At 55.9% G+C, this 13,289-nt stretch overlaps 1 protein-coding gene across 2 annotated transcripts; it reads right to left on the bottom strand.

Annotated features, from left to right (window-relative positions):
• Positions 1–2,350: 2,350 nt before the first annotated feature.
• On the bottom strand, positions 2,351–13,134 carry ENDOV (endonuclease V). 2 transcript variants are annotated; one of them, XM_086624031.1, is made up of 9 exons: positions 13,085–13,134; positions 12,602–12,773; positions 11,333–11,467; positions 10,925–10,964; positions 10,710–10,822; positions 10,532–10,600; positions 9,743–9,871; positions 3,698–3,774; positions 2,351–2,634 (listed from the first exon to the last, which is right to left on the bottom strand). In XM_086624031.1, exons 1-9 carry the CDS (start codon positions 13,132–13,134, stop codon positions 2,586–2,588), a joined length of 834 nt encoding a protein of 277 aa, XP_086480157.1. In that variant the 3' UTR covers positions 2,351–2,585. The 2 variants fall into 2 exon arrangements, with proteins under 2 accessions (XP_086480157.1, XP_086480158.1); XM_086624032.1 differs by lacking the exon at positions 13,085–13,134 and having other exon boundaries at positions 11,333–11,727; positions 12,602–12,622.
• Between the last annotated feature and the right edge of the window lie 155 nt (positions 13,135–13,289).

Genomic DNA, 13,289 nt, shown 5'->3' with positions numbered 1-13,289 from the left:
ACATAACATCACCAACGTACCCGGGGAGCTTAAAGCCCAAACACTCACCCATTCCAGCCGTGCCAGGAGGAGCCGCAGTCCCATCTGCTGAGGAACCCCCTTCCCAGCTGGGAGCTGCTCTGCTTCCCAACAGACCCCTCCCGGGCACAGCTGAGCCAAATGAGGTGCTTCAGCACCACTGAAGGAGATTTGCAGCAGGACTGGTGTGACCCAGAATTTGGGGTGAGTCTGGGCTGGTCCCACATGCCATGGCACCCTGGCACAGTCACGCTGCTCCCCAGCACAGTCCAGGCCGAGGCCACCAGCAAAAAGAGATGGGTTTCACTGGTGTCCCGCCCATGAGATCTAAGAAGCAGTTGTCCCACTGCCCACTGCCTGCCAGATGTGCTCAGACTTGTGACAGGCTGTGGAAGACCCTGTCCCCGTGGTACCGGGAAGCTGCTGCTTCACATGGTTGGAATGAGAAATGGATGAACAGTTCACTGCTGACAGCAGTCCCATGGCTGGTGGGAGCTGGGAAAGGTCCCAGACCAGTTTATCCCAGTAAGAACTCACCAGTTAATACCCGCCCTCCAGTCAGGAGAGTCCCTGCAGGACCCACCTCACGTCCAACAGTTTTGGCAGAAGGGGAAGGGAGGGAGTTTGTGCCGAGCACCCGGCCGTGCCGCGGTGGGAGCGCAGGGGGTGGTTTTAGGGGGTGGGGGGGTCCCAGCCCAGGACACCTTCGCACACAGACACCTGTGCACAGCCCTTCCTCGTTCAGATTGAGTTTCCTGTCGCAGGAAGAGCGGCCACCGCCGCTAATTACGTGACTAATTCTCTTCCTTCACAAGAGCCCGGCTGCAGCTGCTTCTGGTTTGTCTTTTAAAAGCTATCAATCAGCACGGGTTTTTTGGGAAGCACACTGTCAGCACCTGTTCCCCTCCTCAGCACCCCAAGAAGCTGGGGGAGCCAAGCTTGGTGCTCCCACCCTTTTCCCCACCTGGGTTTCGGGAGGTAGTGCTGGAGGAGGAACCCAGACAGATGCTGCGCAGGCAGGTGGAAGGGGCTGAACGTCCCCAACACCCACAGCAGCACCGAGACCGAGGTGGTGGCCAGAAGAGAGCAACAAAAGCTGCCAAGAGAAATTTATGCGAAAGCAAAGTGCCTGGCAGCGTTTAAACCAGACCACAGGACTCCTGACCCTGAGCACCCCTCTCCAATCCCAGGAAAACATCCTTGTTCCTCGTCAGGCTGGAACCTTGCATGGCCATGGCTTTTTAAACCAACATGGCAGAGTTTTGGCTGTGTTCAAGAACTCGTGTACGTGTCCCAATTTTCTTCGGAAATGGTCAGGAATAACCCGCCAAATGCAACCAGGAGCCCCCACCTCTGGAGGAAAAGCTTCAGCCCTGCAAATCGGACGACCATCACTGTGCTGATTCAGGGACAGAAGCTGCTCAGGGCCCTGCAGCTTCACTGCCGGCTGTTGGTCCGGCCGCTCCGGGCACAGAGAGCTTCCTCCTGACCCACGAGCGCTCCCGGACCGCTCCGACTGCACGACCTCCAGCCTGGGATCTGGCCACCCCAGCTGGTCTGTGTATTAGGAAGAACCTCCCTCCCCATTCTCCCTGATAGGAATTTCTCCTTTCCCCCGAGATGATCCTTCCCTCAGGAAGAGCCGGTCGCACCAGGAGCCCCCTGCCTCCGTCACCGCGGAGAGGGCGACAGTTAACACCGAGCAAGTCTGGCTCCCACAGCACCTTCCATCCGAACTGCGCTCCAGCAGCGACGCTGGGAAAGCTCCCACCGAGACCCGCAGCACCGGAGCACCCCGTGCCCGGCACAGCCGACACCCCGCACAGCCACCGAGGCCGGGTCGCTGCTGCATGGCACCAGGCAGGAGCCACTGCCACCAGGCAGACACAAAGCTTCTCAGGTACCGGAGCTCAGACCTTGGAGCCTCTTCCCAAATCCGCAGCAGACTGTTGGCTCCATCCCCTCCTCGTGAGTCACACGCCCACCTGAAACACAGCGTCCTCTGCCCGTCTGTCGGGAGCAGCCGGAGCTCCGTACCGGGCTTCTGTTCCCCGGAGATGCGCCGAGTAAACGTGAGAGTACATCCTGCAGGGAATGGGTGGAAGCTGTTCCCAAAACAATGAGAAGGGAAGTCTCCATGCCACGGAGGCGCGGTGGGAGCCAAAGGCCAGCCCTGGAGCTCGTCTGTAGCCCAGCCAAGTGCCTCAGCACCTCCTTGTAAATCACCTCCTGCAACTGCCCAAGTACTCGAGGAAGTTGTAAACTTACAAGTGTACGTTTGCTTATACAAATGTTTATCTGCTTATACAAATATTTGTTTGCTTGTACAAATATTTATCTGCTTATACAAATATTTTTACAATGCTTAAAAATCAACCCTGAGGAATATGCCCTAAAGGTTCCCCCCGACCAGCAGCTGGTCCGCCTGCCCACCAGAGCCAGGCACAGCGGTGCCATCGCCCTGCCCAGCACGGCCCTGCACCGCTGTCCCCTGTGGTGGCACTCGGCTGTTCCACTCGGCAGAACCATGGTCTTGGTGGAGGAGAGGATCCGGTGAAGAGGGGCCCTCAGCTTCTTCTGGCATCAGACAAATCATCCAGTTCAGGCTCCTTTTTTCTGCCAGGAACAAAAACAAGGGTCACAGACTTAAAAGAGCAGAAACTAAGAAGATCAAATAACTAGGGAGCTGGGTGAATAAGGGGCTGAGACACACAGGTTTTGAGACACATGGTCATAAATCGAATGAGTTTGGGGCTTCTGTTGCACAGACCTCCCAACTAGGGAGTCTTTGTGTGAGCTTCAGCGTCTGCCACAGCAAGAAGGCGTTAGAGGTGCTAGAGATGAAGGTCCAGCACAAACGGGGGACACCCAGCCTGGTGCTGCACAGAGCCACCCCCATGGCCCGGCCACGCTGTGCGACGGCCGCGGCGAGAGCAGAGAAAGGCCCTTTTGCTTCTGGCTGTGTGACTCAAAGAACAGAGGAGCTGAGCAGACCATGAGGAGTTGCACCCACCATCCAGGTGCTTCCCTAAGCCAGCAAAGCAATCCCTCACTACTGCCACCAGCAACCTCCACTCTCTGGTTCATCAGGACCTTCAGACCAGAGTGGGATTCGGGTCCCGACACGCTTCATTCATCCCCGAGCAGCTCTTCAGGCCGGGACATCCAGTATCTGCCCCGCCTGGTACTGGTGTGGCTCCGAGAACCCATCACCGCTGTGCCGGAGAGGCAGCGTAGCCCCAGCACAAGGACCTCCCACGCCTCTCGCTACGGATTCACGCCGCTCCGCGGAGCGGCCGCTGGCCTACGTTATGTAAGAGTGGGGGAGCCTGAGCCTCCCGTGGCGTTCCGGGGGCAGAAACCAGCTCCCTGCAGGGTATTTCTGGTCACCCTCGTGTCACACCTGTGGGCGTTAGCGCTGTGCTTATCGCAGGTGCCGGAAACAGACCAAATCCCCAACGACCTTCCCTGGCCGAGGACACGGTGCTCGGCCGAAGAAACGTGTGAAGCAGCATGGCTACAACTACCAGAAATCACCCTTTCTGGAGGCAGCACATGTCCCGCTGTCCCTTGAGCTCACCTTGTTACCCTGTCTGTCCCCTTAATGCCATTACTGGAGATCATTACATGAGCAGATCCCCTCTGGAGAGGCAGTGGCTCGGGCTGCCCACACACCTACCTCTCTGGCCCAGAAGATATGACCTCCAGCGGTGAGCACAGCTGCTTCCGAATGTACTCCCTCGATCTAATATCAGCCTGGAATTAAGGAGGAAAAGGAGTGAAAATGGACTGACTGGCCTGCTTGGTGCCTCCCCTTCGTTATCTCGGTGTGCCCCTGCACACGCTGGTGTCGGTACATCACAAACAGCTTTTGTACGACTGCGTTGCAAAGAGGAACCTGCATGTTCCTTTCCCTGTTTGGTCTCCATGCCTCCCTGCGAGCTGCCTGGGAGAACGAAGGCTTAAAGTGAGGAAACGGGGTGCTGGACCGAACAGCCGCACTGGGGTACAGTCTCTTTCAGAAGCAGAAATGACATTTGCTGAACCGTTGCTGCCTGCCTCTTCGCTTCTCCTAGGAGTAAGGAGGTGAGAGATGGGCACAGAAGGTTCCTCTCAGTCAGTGCCTGAGGTTTGCTCAGCCCCAACCCCCCCAAGCACGGCAGCAGGAGCAGGACCCAGCCTGGGCATCCTCAGCAAACCCTGGCTGCAGCCCAGTGCGACCAGCCTGCCCCAGGGGGACCTGTGCGACCCAGAGGATGGCCAGCAAGGACTTCTAGAGGCTTTGTAAGAAGCGGTGTTCACTGGCACAGGGAGAGCTGCTGAGGTGATGGGCTGCTTTTCCATTTTGCCCTGTCTCTACGCCAGAACGACAACCCTGCTTTGATGGACCCTGGGCAGCAGAATCAGGAGGGACCTGGGAGTCTGAGAACGCTCTAGTGCTTTCATCCTTAGAACCAGCCCAAATGACTGCTTCCATGTGTGGGCACCTTCAAACGCGAGGCAGGAAAACCTAACGAGCAGCTGAGCTCCTTCACAGGCCTTCCCCACACCAGCTCATCCCAGTCTGACAAGAGATGGAATAGACTTGTTAGACACTTGAGAGCAGGGTAAGTCTTCCTTCCCTCGAGACAAGATATCCCAAAAAGTAAACCAGCTCTCCCACTGAACCAACAGAAGCTTCTCCACCACCCTCACTCCGTAAAGGGATCACATGCCACGACCACACGCACGTCTCTGCAGCGCTGAGCAGTCCCTGTGCAGCAGCAAAACGCTCGCAGACCAAGATGCTCAAAACAAAGGACTCCCTTCAGCCCAGGACTTTGCCCACTCTTCTGTTTCCTGGGATCTCCTTCATCCCTTTTGCTCAAAGCTGGCAAAATCCCCAGCCTATACCAACGTACAAAAGCAGAATGTTCCCCGGCGCCCAGAACGTCGCTGGGAGTGCCAAAACCACACGGATGTGAGAGCAGATCTCTGCAGCACCGTGAGGCAACTGGGCATGAGACAGTGGTTCACAGATCCCTCCTCACAAGGTGGGGAACCACCGGAGCATCTTACTGACTTGTCCTGGAGCAGAATGCCCCATGGATCTGCTGCAATAACCCTCACTGGGTGCTCAGCGAAACAGAAGCTGTGTCCCAGGACGGTGCGAACAGGGACTCCCACTGGCACCGCAAACAGGCGCAGGCTGCACGCTCCAGGCTCGCGGCGCTCCAAGATCAGTCGTGGTCTTTACAGCCGTGACTCTGCGCTGTTCCCAAAGGATTAGCTTTTCTGGCCACGAATGAGCTGAGAAATGGGACTCTGCCCTCCTCAGGAAACTGTACATAGAGAGGGGGAACAAGGCTATGGAGAGGGCTGTGAAGAGCCTGGGAACACGGGAATCCAGCAGGCGAGTTCTCAAGAGGACATGGGATGAAAAGATGACCCTGGCATTGCCCATTCTTGTACCCATCCCTGTCCTTCCTCTGTTCCAGCAGTTGTATGATGCAGCAACAGATGGAGAAACACACCACTCGTCTGCTGAACATCCTTTTCTCCGGGCAAGAGCTTGGCTCATCCTGCCCATGGGCTGGCTGGGCAACGGCAATTCTGCAGCTAAAGCAGGTAAAAACACCAACAAAAGCAGAGACACGACACAAGCACATCCTCGGCTGTCGCCTCTGGCAGCAGTTGCAAGGCAAGTGACTGAGGCACCTTTCACACTGTCCTGCCTCGCCAGTCCAACGGCAAAGCTGCCAAGGAAGACAACACCAGGCCCTACCCATGCTCCAGGCTCCACTTTCCAGCACCAAAATCACAAGGAGTAACGTTGAGACTCAACCAAATTCATGGTTTACTGCCCTCCTCGTCTGAAACTGAGCTGGGAGCCATGACCAAACCCACCCTCATGCAGCTGACCACTTCTTCCCTTCCTCTTCCGAAATACTCTCCTGTAACATGAGGCCTCCTGACCTCACCAGGAAAAGGAGATTGCTGTGTCTTAGCAATGCAGGAGAGCATGTGGTCAGAGCAGGGCAAAAGAACAATCAAGGGAAATCCCAAGAGCTATGGAAAGTGTTGCTGGACATTTACAGAATGTTCTTGTCCCCTGGAAGCATTAACTGTTCAGCTCTCCAATGCAGAAGACTCTTAGATGTTATCACAAGCACACAGACCCTGAGCTGTTGGACAACTTTGAGAACTGGCAGTTGATTTTGACATTCCCTGAAAAGTTTTTTTTCTTTTTTAGAAACTTCCTTTCTCAAAACCACTGCTACGCCGTGACATTTCAGAACAGCTGCTGTGCCCCACCTCAAAGGCAGAGTGTCTCTCTCCACTTAAAAAGCAGGATATGACCTTCCCAGCTGGAAAAGCTTCACAGCGTATGATGATCATGCTAATAAAGTGGGTTAACACATCCCCAGTGGCTGTCCTTGAAGCATTTGCTACTCCCATCACTGTTCTACTTCTGCAAGTCTCTCCCACACCTAAAGCAGCTCCCCACCACCCCTCCATCCCAGTCAGACCTCTGGGGTGGAGGCTCTGCCTGCTCTTACTGCTGCAGACGCAGCTCCACCACTGCTTAACAATTCTGCACGCTCGAGAATGAAAAATAGTTACATAAGGACTGGTTTGTTTGGGAGATTTTTTTCTCTTCTCTCTATAATTGGACAGTTTCATAACTGAACTGACAAATAACTTTGATCACTCTTCAGGATAAGAGATTATGCGATGTATTTTGTAATGAGGGAAGGAGGTTGTTCCACTCAGTCCCTATTGGGAGACCAAGGCAGCAAGAGTCACATCCACAAACTATTTTTCTAGGGAAGAAAAACCCCAACCACGTTCTGCTGCTAAGGTAAGCTCATGCTCGATTAGGTGGCGAGTTCCCGGGCAGCCCTCACCCCTCACGCAGCGCGGAGAGACAGCTTAACCCAGCGCATTATCCCAGAGGCTAATCAATAAGATGGATAACTGTCCCGTAATAACCCTCACAGATCGTTTCTATTTTCAGAGGGGACTAGTGCTGGCATTAGGGTCTGGAATTGTTGCTTCGCCCATTTCCCGAGGGGCAGCGGGGGGTACATCTGAGAGGAGGGAAGAGTTTCGGGGTGCCAGCTGCTGATTCCGCCGCTGGGCAGCAGGAGCTGTTCACGCAGAGGAGAGGGATGATGGCTTATTTTTCAGTTCTCCTAAGCACAAGTGTTTTAATGTTTCACACGAAGTGACCTGCAGAAATTCACAGCCCTGGGCAGGCCTACTTCTGTCCTTCTTGGTGGGCTGGAGCACCATCGGGCTGCCCCATCAGCCACGTCCCGAGGCAGCAGGAACCGGGTGGGCGAGGAGCCAGCTGGAGCTCAGGGATCGCCAAGGGAGCTGCAGGCTGGTGCGCAGCGCCGGGAACCGAACGGTGAGAGCAGAAGCAGCAGTCCCAGTGCCATCCTCGTCAGCTGGAGAGTGTTAAAAGCTTCTGTTCCCTCTCTGTGCGTGGGGATCCTGGGTCTGAGCAGGTCTGGAGCGTGGGCAAATGCTGGAGAGGGGTTCTGACCTCTGCCAGAAGTAGGCAAGGGCAGCTGCTCTCAGGAGGGCTTGGTATTGTTCCAGTGCCACTCAGTTTGAATGCTTTGCTTATTATTCTGGGATGACAGCTCCTGCCTACCTCAATCTCTGTCTGCGTAGCTCCAAATGACCAACCCTCTGCAGAGGAACCTCAAAATCTCACACAAGCTGGCTGGGCAGAGAGATCACCCCCACACAAGCAAAATTCTCCCGGATTGGCCTTGCACTTACACATGGAATAAGGACTAAGTGGGATGTAAATACTGACTGTAGGTGGTAACGACCTTCCCTCTGCTTTCTCTCACCTGTACCACAGCCTCAGTTCCTTTGGCAGCACGACCACACTGTGGGCTGAATGCAAATCAAACCGTTTCTGATCACTGCCTAGATACCGCTGCGTGCCCACGAAGCACAACACGCCCTACCCAGACTGGGCAGCCGTACTTCTAGGAAAGCAGAAGGTGTAGGTTGCCCAACAGTTGCACAGCACTACTCGTGCTGCAGCACTGCACTGCCCTACACCAGCCACAAACAGCCTCAGGAAGGTACGGGCACAGCTGAGCTCTCTGAAGAGCATTATACTTCCAGGGCCACCAGAACTTACAAACTAAGAGCTAACGATCCACAAGTATTTCATGACCCTGGGAAAGCCACGAGCACATCACCCATCAGGTCTGCAAGCTTGTCCTGGGGACATGCCACAGCAAAAGGGCCAACTCAGTCATCCATGGCAGGATTCTCCAGAGCCCTCTGCATCCTAACTCCAGCTTTAGGTGCCCAGGAGCTGAGGCTCCCAGCGCTGCCCTGTGTCAAGATCTGTGACAGTTACCAAATAGAGCAATTGCAACAGGGAGAAATCCCATGGAAAGGTTTAAGTGTCCGTATCTCCTGCCATCCCTCTACCTCTACAGTAAACACATTCCCTTACGGATTTTTAATCTCTCTAAGGAAAGCGACAACAATTCATTCCATCACTTTAAATTAAGGTCACAGTTAGAGAACTGGAAGAGTCTCAGAACACAGACAAACACTGGAGGTAGCTGGAAATGAAATGAGGGTGATGAAAAGCTCCAAGACACCTTTTTGTTTCCAAAGGGAATGCTTCTCCCCTCTGCTCTGAACACGCCGAACTGCAGAGCTAGCTCAGAGCTCTGCGGAGGCATCTGTCCCTTGCTGGAAGGATTACATAAGATCCATCAGCCTACTCCCGTCTGGCAGGTAGTGCTTTATGAGATCAGAAACTCCAGTTCTGGTACGGACGCTCCGAGGTTTGTTTTGCTCTGAGGTGTTAGATTTTTGTCTGGTTTATAACTACAGACTCAGGACTGTTTTCAGAAAACACTGCAGTACCAACGAGAAGCTCCTGCATGCAGAGGCTGCCTCACAGCCCTCAGCAGGACCACCTTAGTGCTGCTCTGAGGAGCTGCAGAGCAAAGGTGGTCAGACACCCGCCGGGCATGGCATGTGCCGGGGCGACGGTACGAACACGGGTGCCCGACCGGGCCCTGCTCCCAGGGCAGGCGCTGGGTCTCACCCACCTGAGCCACCAGCAGTGGGGTGACCCTGGGAGAAGGGAAGCACTTGTCAGGCTGGAAGTCTCAGAGGCTTTACACTTCTCCAGATCCTTTCCTCAAGCCCTGCTGCCATTTAATTAGTCTAAAGCTGAGCCTCGGTGGCAGCTGCGGCTCTGTGATCCAGTGCTGGCACCTACCGGCTCGCTGCCACCCTGAGCCTGCAGCTCCTTCAGAGTGCAGTAGCAGGGAAAAGCCCAGAGGAGCAGCACTGCGGTCTGTGCTGGGCTCAAAGCGCCCGGGAAAGCTGCATTTCCAGCTCCCGTGTATTAACATCAGCATCGCAGAAGTTGCCTGCAGAGAGGAACCAAGACATCAGTCAGGCTGGGTCTGCAGTAAGGGCTGCGTGTGCCGGGGCTGCGTGTAAGGGCACTGCGACAGGACCAGCGTGGAAGAGGAAGGCTCACCTAACTACCATGTAAACAACAGTAGAACAGGCTGGGGTGAACTGGCCAGGAAGAAGGTGCCCAGTGCAGAACTGCCAGTTGCAGACAAGTGGCAAACTGAGGCTCTGAAACATCGCCACTGGCTTGGCATCCCCAGCCCCCTCCACTGCCTGCTTCCCTGCTCCAGGCCTGCCTCCCCCCGCCTCAGCCCCTCTGCTCTTGTACCTGACGGATGGGCTCCGGGATCCGGTACCTGCAGCAGGACTTGACGAGAGCCACGGCTGTCTCCAGGCACACTCTGTGACCCACGGAGATATAAAGCGGCTTAGAGCTGTTGTTGTAGCTACGCAGGACCTGTGCATTCAGAAACAAGGGAGATCAAATACTTAGAGTGTCTTATTTTAACAAATACGGAGTGGCAGATGAATTATAAGATAGCCAGTTGCCTTCAGAAGGTGGGGTGGTGGCTCTACATTTGGCAGCTTCCAGTCTTCTTGATTCTCTACTTCCCAGTATCTCCTCCTAGGGACTGTCTGCCCTTTTGGAACCCTGTGGACCCCCGAAAACGCCTCGCACTGCTCTGGGAAGCACAAAGACCTGCTAATGCAGACTATGTTGAAACATCACCAGACGCGGGAAGTTTCTGGCATCAGCCCGTTTCCTGTGCAGTGCTCTTCTGCACCACGTGCTCCATCTGCATCCTGGTGAGCTGCTACAGATCCAGCACCTCTCTGTGACTGCACTTCACACACGGGGGTGCTGCAGCATGGCACCTCCGAGGCCACAGCCATGGACGTGAACGTATCCAACGCCAGAACTGTCAACTCTTTCCACAAACGCCTGAGCTCACAGGACGGGGAAGGCAGTGTTACTGGTCACCAGTGCACACTGTGTCTTCCTGAACTGGTATCGCTGAGACTGTCCCACTATACGGACAACATCCTCCAGCACTCCCAGCTACGCAAAGCTGGAAGACTTGATGGCCAAGCAAACAGGAAACTCCCCACAGCTTACCATGCCCAGGACTCTCCCCGAAGCACCTGTCAGTGGGAACATATCTCCTTCCCTCTGCAAGGAACGAATCTAGGGATAAACATGCACAAGGTCAGTTGGTTAGAAAGTACTTGCATGCTGCTGTCCTGTTTCTTTTGGGATATTAAAGAGTGGACATGAATTCCCAGCCTGGCCTAACCTGCTCTCTGTGCAGCTCATCCCTGACCAAGCCATCCACCTGCAGGAGGTTCTTGGCCACTCCAATGCACGGCAGATCCGTCAGGACTCCGAGGTGACAGGCCACACCAAATCCTGCCAACAACGACCCAGTGTAACCGCAGGACACCAGAGAAGAGGAATCTCAAGGGGCAGCACGGGGAGCCTGGAGAGCAGGGCTCCCCAGTGAAGTCCTACCTCTGGGATGGAGCAGGCCATTCCCATCTACAAAAAGGACCTGAAAAGCCAAAAAAGAAAAGTTATTTCCTGTGCAGAGCCACTCCAACAAGCAGACAGTGATGCTGACCCTGTGAGGGAGGAGAAGTGCTGTCTATACCTAACTCTGAACAACCGGTGCCCCAGCAGCATAAGCTGGCAGTGCTCCTCGCTGGTGCTGCCCGCAGAACAGGACTCCCACTGCCATGGGAGGCCGGGCTGTTCCTGGCTTAGCATCCCTGGTCCCCACGGAAAGGGCAACTGATGCTTCAGTACAACCCTGACACGGCCCCTTCTGCCTCACCAGTGGAAACCAGCCAGACAGCGCAGCCTCAGCAGCACTCTGTGCCCTCACGACATCTCACCTCTGGACAAAGAAATATGTCACACCTGAGGTTTGAGCCTGGGCTCCTCCTGCTGAAGTCTCTGAACAGCTTCCACCAGGAAAGGGACCTCTCGGAAGGCTAAGAACCCCGCCACGTACGGGGCGCTGACAGCCACCATCCGGCACTCCTCGTACAGCACCTGGGAGCAGCGGGACAGTGCACACACAGTGACCTCCAGGACTCGCTGGCTGGTTCCTGACTGCTTCAGAGGCATCACCTCTGGTTCATAACCCCTAATCTCATCTTTTTTAAACTACTCTGCTACTGGATCTCTCCTACAAAGCCAAGGCCATTGGGTTGTGTCATTCTGTTGCTCCGTTAGAGAAGGAGGTGACTGACGGACTGCTGGCAGAGGAGGGCTGGACATCACCTACCAGACCCTGCCTGAGAGTGAAGTCTCTGAAACAAAAGCAGGGCAGCTATTCAGATACACCCACCACTCAAAGTCCACCCAGTCAGAGCGTTATCAAAGGGTGCGTCTCTCTGCGCAGGGACGGGCCAAAAGAACCTCTGAAAGACAGGACAAAAAAATGTGCGTGCAGGGCAAGTCAAGAATCAAGGCAGGATTTGGAATTTGGTTTGCAAAAATCCCAGTGGCCAGTATCAAACTCTATTTCTCTGCTTGCTACAGCGTTTAAAGATATTTTTAATATCGTTTTGAAAGCTGAGACCTAAAATCTTTGTTAATTCAAGTAAAATGGCTGTAGGATGTGAGATTCATGGCAGTTTTGAAATGGCTTTTTTATGTTACATCCCATGTTATTAGCTGATTCCCAGCAAGAACTCACCAACAAGACACCTGCTGTTTGAGTGCTACAAATGCTTTAATTTCCTCTCCGGATCACCACCGAATAACAACGGGCCTTTTTGTCTCCTGGGTAGTGGGTGGGACTGGTTGTTTTCCATATGCCGTTACGGCGTTCCGTGCCTGACCACGGACCACATCTCATCGTGGTATTTTTGGATTTACAGCTAACTTGAACTGTTAGCTGTAAATCAAACACCACCTTGCAAGCTCGTGGCAATCCTCCATCCTCTCACCACGAGCAGTTTGCGCCGCATCTTCCTGAACTTCCACCTAAAACCTCACGCTTATTTTCGTCTCTATTCATCGTTCCCGCAGAACGCAGGGTCGGACGCTTTGCGGAGCATCCACGGGGCAATTTAGGGCGCCGCGTGAGGCAGAGGTGCCGCAGGTCCCGGCCTTCGCACAAGCCTCCTACAAACCCCGTCCCGTCGGGGCGCCCCCGAGGGACGGACGCGGCTCCGTTACCTCCAGGGCCGGGTAGCTGAGCACCACCAGGGAAGCGCAGGCGCTGCTGTCGTCCCCTTTGATGTAGGACAAGTCCACACCGCCCACTCGCTCCAGCCCCGCGAACCCGGGCTCCTTCTGCCACCGCTCGGTGTCCTCCTCGACCAGGCGGGCTCTCAGCCGGGCCTGCTCCCTGGCGGAACGCCGCCGTCAGACCGGGGCCGAGCACCGGGGGGCTCTTCCCAAGGGGCCCCGTGACTCGCGGGGATACGGGAACCCCCCACTCCCTCCGACCCGGCGGGTGGGAATCGCGACCCCCCCGACGGCGCGGAGGGACCCCGGGCCTGGCCGCGTACCGGAGCGCGCCCGGCACCGAGCGGGAGCCCCGCCGTGCGCACCTCCGCGGCCCGGCCGAGCCCGCCGCCGCGCACGGTTGCCATGGTTACCGCCGCCGCGCCCCCCCCCCCCCCCTCCGCGCATGCGCAGGGCGCGCCGCGCCCTTACCGTTCCCAGCGGCGGCGCGTGGCGGCGGGCAGGGGCGCGCGCTCCGCCATGGCGCCGCGCCGGAAGCGCGCGCCACCCCCCCCCCCCCTTCCCCGGGAAGGCGGGCGGGGAGCAGAGAAGGAGGCGGGAGGAGCCGAGGGAGGGGGAGCCGGTTTTATTGGGAAACAGCGCCGGGGCGCGGGGAGCTGCCCCCGGGGAGGAGCGC

The sequence above is a fragment of the Tauraco erythrolophus genome, chromosome 20 (assembly GCF_009769465.1).
Source record: "Tauraco erythrolophus isolate bTauEry1 chromosome 20, bTauEry1.pri, whole genome shotgun sequence".
In the NCBI taxonomy this organism is placed as follows: Eukaryota; Metazoa; Chordata; class Aves; order Musophagiformes; family Musophagidae; genus Tauraco; species Tauraco erythrolophus.
This window is presented reverse-complemented; position numbering and strand designations above follow the sequence as displayed.